At 25.7% G+C, this 7,221-nt stretch overlaps 1 protein-coding gene across 2 annotated transcripts; it reads left to right on the forward strand.

Moving 5' to 3' along the window:
* Positions 1–661: 661 nt before the first annotated feature.
* Positions 662–6,298, forward strand: LOC124952782 (facilitated trehalose transporter Tret1-like). Of its 2 annotated transcripts, XM_047503164.1 has the most exons (3): positions 662–923; positions 4,440–4,962; positions 5,128–6,298. In XM_047503164.1, exons 2-3 carry the CDS (start codon positions 4,482–4,484, stop codon positions 5,892–5,894), a joined length of 1,248 nt encoding a protein of 415 aa, XP_047359120.1. In that variant the 5' UTR covers positions 662–923; positions 4,440–4,481; the 3' UTR covers positions 5,895–6,298. The 2 variants fall into 2 exon arrangements, with proteins under 2 accessions (XP_047359120.1, XP_047359119.1); XM_047503163.1 differs by having other exon boundaries at positions 4,440–6,298.
* Positions 6,299–7,221: the final 923 nt, after the last annotated feature.

The raw sequence follows: 7,221 nt of genomic DNA on the forward strand, positions 1-7,221 counted from the left end.
ATCTACTTGATAACATCTGTTGATATATAATAGTATGTATCAATATATTGTATAATAAATGTATAGAAATCTTTATAAAGCAAAACATTATTTAACGATATGACCTTGAAATGTCAAAATGATAGATCTTTGTAATGAGGCGGCTAAATGTATCGATAAAAATTGGAAAAAATAGAACAGATTTTTTATCATTTCTTTTCATATCCAATAATAATTTGATTTAATCGATAATATGTATGTATATATCTACTTATATATACATATCTATATGTATATACATAAACTGAATTAATCATATATATAGATTTAAATTTATAATATATATTGATTAAATATACAATTATATACAATATTATAAATAATAGAATAAATCAATTTTCAATATAATATTTTGACAAATAATAAAATTATATATAAAATTTTATATACAATTATGTTAATACTAAATAATAGTATCATTTGATGGATCAATACATGTATATATCATGTATACATCATTCGATACGATTTTAATTGTATTATTACTTTTCTTACAGAAAAAAAATGAACAAAGTCGTAGAGAAGAAGTGGAACGATTAAAAAGGTATAAATACACGAGTTGATAAGAGGAAACCAGTAAGAAGAAAAGAGATAACGAATTTGGTATAATAGGGAGAGAGAAAGAAAAGCACGTACAGAGAGGAAAAGAGAGAGATAGAATAATAAAGCTTAGTGAACTAAATCCTAAACTGTTATTTTACGTTACAGAATGAAACAGATGGATTGGTAACGATTTATAATTCGAAAAGTTTATTATAAGTTAAAGTAAATACTTATTAGTTCTTCCTATTATTAAATATTTTGTGGTGATATTACGTTAAGTGCACGTAACCGTTCAACAACATGCCATTTAGAGATACAAAAACCTTCTCGGCTGTCATACAGTATGTGTATTTTTCTATTTATTGATATTTTTCTTTCATCTTTTAACATATTTTTTCTTTTTTCTTTTTCATTTTTCTTTCACTAAACATCGTTTCTATTCTCCTTTTATTATGTCTCTTTTCTTTTTCTTTTATATTTCTTAGCGAATCCTTTCATTTCTTCTCTTCAAATCGACGACAGAATATATTTCGTTTATATACTTTTAAGTTTCATATATATATTCTTACTCAAAATTATATTAATCATTAAAACATACAGTTACGTATGGAAGGAATCGTATACATTTCTTAATAAATTAAATAGTACATAAATGAAAAAAAAAATGTAATTCAATATAATTAACACTTTAATGATTTCCAAAAGTAATTTTAAATTATATCGAAAATTTATGATAACAGAAATATTAATTATACACTTACTGATATTTAATATATATTGCCATTACACATTAAATTTCAAAAATTATTTATTCGAAAATTCCAGATGAAAAATCTTTGTTTCGAATAGACTTAATTTTCTATGTTTAATTTAAACAAAAACGTGAAAAATTTAAATAGGCGTAATTCCGTTCGATTGTTAAAAAAAGTACATTTTCCAAAATAACGTTGGACAAAATTCCTCTTTGTCGATTCCTCTTTTTCATTCGTCATTCACTATTTCTCATACTTTCTTATTGATCAGACGATTCTTCACTTCTCAAGTTTCCAGTATTTTTCTTAAATGATCCGTTCATTTGTCAAATCGATTAATTCCACAAAACAAAAAGCCAAAAAAATTAATAAAATTATTGCCATCAATTCGTGTTATTTATTATTCAACAAACATAAAAATTTTGATCATACAGAAAATTGAAAAAAAAAAAGAAAAAGGAATTCTAAAATTCGAATTAATTATTTTTGCCTGTGAATTGCTTAAATAGCGTACCAGCCACGTTCTTTATATTATATTTTATTAAATAATACAAATAATGAATTAAAATAGCATGAAGTACAAAATAATAGAATTGAAATTCCCTAATAACATGAGAATAATAATTTTAATAAGATATATGCACCATAAGATCAGTAAAAAATAAATCTAAGAATCAATTCGTTATCAGAGTAATAATAAACAGGATTCTTTTCAACAATGTTATCGTTATCTAGAAATATTATTGTTTATATTTTTTTTATTCTATCTTTATTTTCCCTCTCTCTCTCTCTCTATCTAACTACCCTTCTATCTGTATCTCTCCTCTCTCTCTCTCTCTCTCTCTCTCTCTCTCTCTCTCTCTCTCTCTCTCTCTATCTAACTACCCATCTATCTGTATCTCTCCTCTCACTCTCTCTCCTCTCACTCTCTCTCTCTCTCTCTCTCTCTCTCTCTCCCTCTCTCTCTATCTAACTACCCATCTATCTGTATCTCTCCTCTCACTCTCTCTCCTCTCACTCTCTCTCTCTCTCTCTCTCTCTCTCTCTCTCTCTCTCTCTCTCTCTCTCTCTTTCTCTTTCCCTCTTACTCTAATCTTAGATAAACTGTAAATGATACAATTTTGATGTTGTTAAATAAAATAGAATTACAATCGAGTATCTACAAAAATTGAGAGAAGAATAAATCGAATTTAAAAATTGATTAAAAAAAGAACTATAATTAGACTAGGTCGATTAAATCAATGAAGCTATGATTGAATCGCGTGAAATCAAAGAAGAAAATTGCACGTTCGTATCATTATTTCTTCGAGAAAATGCATATTCTTATTTCCTCCTCTCTCTACCACCATACTTATTAATTCTCTTATAATTCAATTTTCTTATTTCTTAATAATCCTTTCTAAACCAATTTCTTTTTATATCTTAAAATAATAATATAATTAGACAAATAATTTCACTAATATTTAGTATAACTTATGCTAGTATAATTATATTACAATAAATAGGTATTGTTCCATTTTTTATATGAGAAAATAAAATTTGTTTATACTCTCTATAAATCAATTATCTTTCGATATATAAAAAATTGGCGAAGTAATAATTATAGTATTATTTATTTTAGTATAACTTCACCACAATAATTAGTAACAGAGTATAATTATGTATGTCTAGATAATATTTTTATATAATACTCTATAATCCAAATTCCTTTCGTTTTCGAAGATAAAAAATCGATAAAAAAATATTTTGATAATTCTATCTATAATTTATAATAGTATTACTTTATTATAATAATTTATAGTAGTTTTATTTTCAATATCTACACAGACTGCTGTTTAAATCCTATATAATCAAATGTTTATTATTGACTAAAAAAGAAATTATATAAGTTAATAATTATATTTTGAAATAAATAATTTGATAATTGTACAATATAACTTATACAAGTATAATTATATTATTATAATTCGTAATATTATTATTTTCATTATCTACAAAATATTTTATTTGAATTCTTCATAGTTCAATTGGTTTTATATCAAAAAAAGAAAAAATCATTATATAATTCGAGATTTATAATATCAACAAAAAAATCAATTTTCGAACATGAATTGACAGATAATGTTAATTTGAAATTAAAATGAAATAATATAAATAAAAAAATACATAATATCAAAGTTACATGGCAATATAAAAAATTAACATTACTACTTATACTAATTTCTCTTATTAAGCGATATAATCATTTTCTTTTCTCTAAATTTTTTTCAACTTCGACACTCGCTCATTTCTTTTCGTTCATTTCAAAATGATAGGTTAAATAAAGATATAAAACCAAAAACAGTAATACTATTTTACCGAATTCATTATTTAATGGACCTAATAAAATTATTACATATAAAATGTTTTAAAAAATACAGAAAAGAACAAAAAAAATACATATTATAATTTATATAAAAAAAGAAACAGAAAATATCTAAAAATAAATTATATTAGCATTTTTTTATAAATTTTTATTAAATTATATATCAATTTTAACATGCTTATTTTGTTTTACTATCGACGAAAAATAATATCCAAGTACATATTTAGGAAAATACAATAAGAACAACGTTCTTTAATTTTTTATTTAACTCTTAGATAGTCTTCTCGAAGATAGTTCTATTTCCATAAGAAATTATCGGTCCATTATTTTATCTTCCGATGTTATAAATGAATATTCCTCTATCAATTAAAAATGTTATATTTTTTTTATTTTCAATATTGATATTATTCTCCAATCGATGTGACTAACACCTAACATTAATGTAGGAGCGTGATGTTAAAATCGAGGTAGTATTATTGTAACAATACAAAATATTAAACTATTCTATAAATATTCAAATGAAAAATTACTCGTACGGTCGAACATAATTGTTCATGTTATTATTTATTATATTATAATATCGCTTTCGAGAAAAGTATCTACCGATATTTCATTGTTTTGGCAATATCGTACAACCGAAATTTTTAATACTTTATTCTTCTCTTCTATTCTGTACTTTATATTTAAAACTTATTAATACATCCTGGTATTTATTAATAAAATATTTTATTCAATTTTAGATAAACGAAAAAGCACCATTACTAAAAGATACTCGAAGAAATATGGTAGAAAAAATTGTTGGATTTTCTCAAGAAACCCTTGTCTCTCAAAATGAGCAAACAATCAAAGCAAAAAGGTTTCTACAATACATTGCAAGTTTAGCAGCCTCCATAGGTGCAATAGCAGCAGGAATGTCAGTATCATGGACCTCACAAGCTGGTACTGATGGTGTCAATATAGCAACCATATATCAAATCACCATTACCCCAGAAGAATATTCATGGATTGGATCACTCGCAGCACTTGGTTCTGCAGTAGTGTGTGTACCTATTGGTACTCTTGCAGATATAATAGGCAGAAAATATTCTATGCTAATGCTTGTAATTCCTTTTACAATTGGCTGGCTTTGTATCATCTTTGCAAAGTCTGTCGCTTTTTTTTATGTTGGAAGGTTCTTGACAGGTTTTAGCGGCGGAGCATTTTGTGTGACAGGTCCTATGTATACCTCAGAAATAGGTGAAAGTGAAATTCGTGGGAGATTAGGTACATTTTATCAGTTATTTCTCACTATAGGTATTCTACTAGTATCCATCTTAAATATTGGCGTAAATATGTATCAATTATCCATTATATCTGGGTTTATACCAATAATCTTTGGTATAGCATTTTTTTTCATGCCAGAAAGTCCTGTATACTATTTAATTAAAGGAAATGAAGATACCGCTAGGAAAATTTATATTAAACTTAGAGGTTCTCAATATGATGTAGAACAAGAAATAAGTATGCAGAAAAAAATGATAGAAGAGGCTAATAAAAACAAGGTATCTTTTCTAACTTTATTGAAATCTAAAGCTTGCAAAAAAGCCATATTAATATCGTATGGACTTATGGGATTTCAACAATTGAGCGGAGTAAATGCTGTTTCATTTTACGTTGGTTTTATATTTGACAAAGCAGGAGGGTTTGTTGGACCTAAGGAAGCTGCTATTGTCATAGGAGTAATTGGAATAACTATGGTGTTTATTAGCACATTAACAGTCGATCGTCTGGGTAGAAAAATATTGCTTATAATATCTAGTACTTTTATGACTTTATCTAATTTAGCACTTGGTACTTACTTCTATCTCTTAGAAACAACAAGTACAAGTAGTCTAGGCTGGTTACCACTCTTATCTGTTTGTTCTTTTATCGTTTCATTTGCAATTGGATTTGGTCCTCTTCCATGGATGATGATATCAGAAGTTTTTACTCCAGAAACCAAAGGTATCGCTGGTAGCAGTGCTTGCTTATTGAATTGGATACTGGCATTTATTGTCACTAAAACTTTTGTTAATTTAAATGATATTATTCATATCTATGGTACGTTTTGGTTATTTTCCCTTATTTGCGCTTTAGGTATCGTTTTCGTTTTATTCTTTGTCCCAGAAACGAAAGGAAAAACGTTAGAACAAATTCAACGCGAATTAAGCGCATAGTTAGGCATATAAAAATATTTGTAATATATAAATTACATTGTAATATAAAAGATTATACAAATTGCAAAACTGATCTTTTTGTAAAATAGCTATAATACGTCTTAGACAAATATATTTCTGTATGCAAAGGTATGCAAAGGATTATAAGTCAAATTTTGGTTAAAACAGAACAAATACGCTAATATATTTTAGATTATCATTTTTTACTTAAGTGAAAATCAATTTCACTTCTTTCCAATACTTTTATCTGAAATTCTAATAGTATCTGAGAAACGAAAAACATTTTATCAAGATATACATTTTTAATATATAAATAAATTTTAGTATGTACAAATTAATTCGATCTTTCTTTTATCAACTAATCAATACCATATTTTTAAGTTTATATCAATATAAAATTATGCACACCGTCTTTAAACCATATGATATTCATAGAAGTAGCATTCTTTGTTTTTATTTTTTGTAATATCAAACAAATTATAATGAATAAATGTATTGAATAAATAAATTTTTTTAAACATTCATTAACATGTTCTAACATGTAACAAATTGCTTTTCCATAACTACCTTTCGAATGACAATAAACTTAAAATTTAGAGAGTGTCAACCATTTATCAATCAATCATAAACAATATTATTCTTATAAGAAGCAATAGTAAAATGGATAAAGAAATTAGAATATTTACAGTTCAGATTAAACGCACTGCATATCGACTTCATAATTAAATTTGCATGCATTCCTTCATCTCGATATATGAATATTTGTGAATAAAGCAAGAAATATACATTAATAAAGAATGAAAAAGAGAAAGAAAAAGAAAGACAGTGACAATGATAAGAATACCTGACGAATTAATCAACGAGGAATAAAAGGATGAATACATATGCATGCATGCATCCATATATCATTGATTATACTCTGTGAAGGACCAAATATGCGACAAGAAATATGTACGTCAATGATGAAATAATTAAAATGATTTTAATCGATAAATCGATAACAAAATATATATTTTCTATGTCAGACAAAATGGTGATCGTTAAAACTATACACACTCACACACACACACGCACACACACTGCTTTCCTTTTATATATGATAAGAATTTATATCATAAATATTCTCTATAATTAATTTGTTTAAATTCATTGTAGTAGCATTGTTAAACTAATTTGATTTTTACACGTACTTCACAGAACGCAATTTGATAGTTGACAAATGTAAATTTCAAAGGGAAGTTCATTCATCTTGATTTAAACGAGCTTAGAAAAAGGGTTATTTACCAGTTATACGTACAAACGAACGTAAGCAAGAGAAAAATTTGCA

This window comes from Vespa velutina, chromosome 11 (assembly GCF_912470025.1).
Source record: "Vespa velutina chromosome 11, iVesVel2.1, whole genome shotgun sequence".
In the NCBI taxonomy this organism is placed as follows: Eukaryota; Metazoa; Arthropoda; class Insecta; order Hymenoptera; family Vespidae; genus Vespa; species Vespa velutina.

Coding starts and splice junctions, on each gene's coding strand:
- LOC124952782 (XM_047503163.1), top strand. CDS start 4,482: ATGGTAGAAAAAATTGTTGGATTTTCTCAAGAAACCCTTGTCTCTCAA.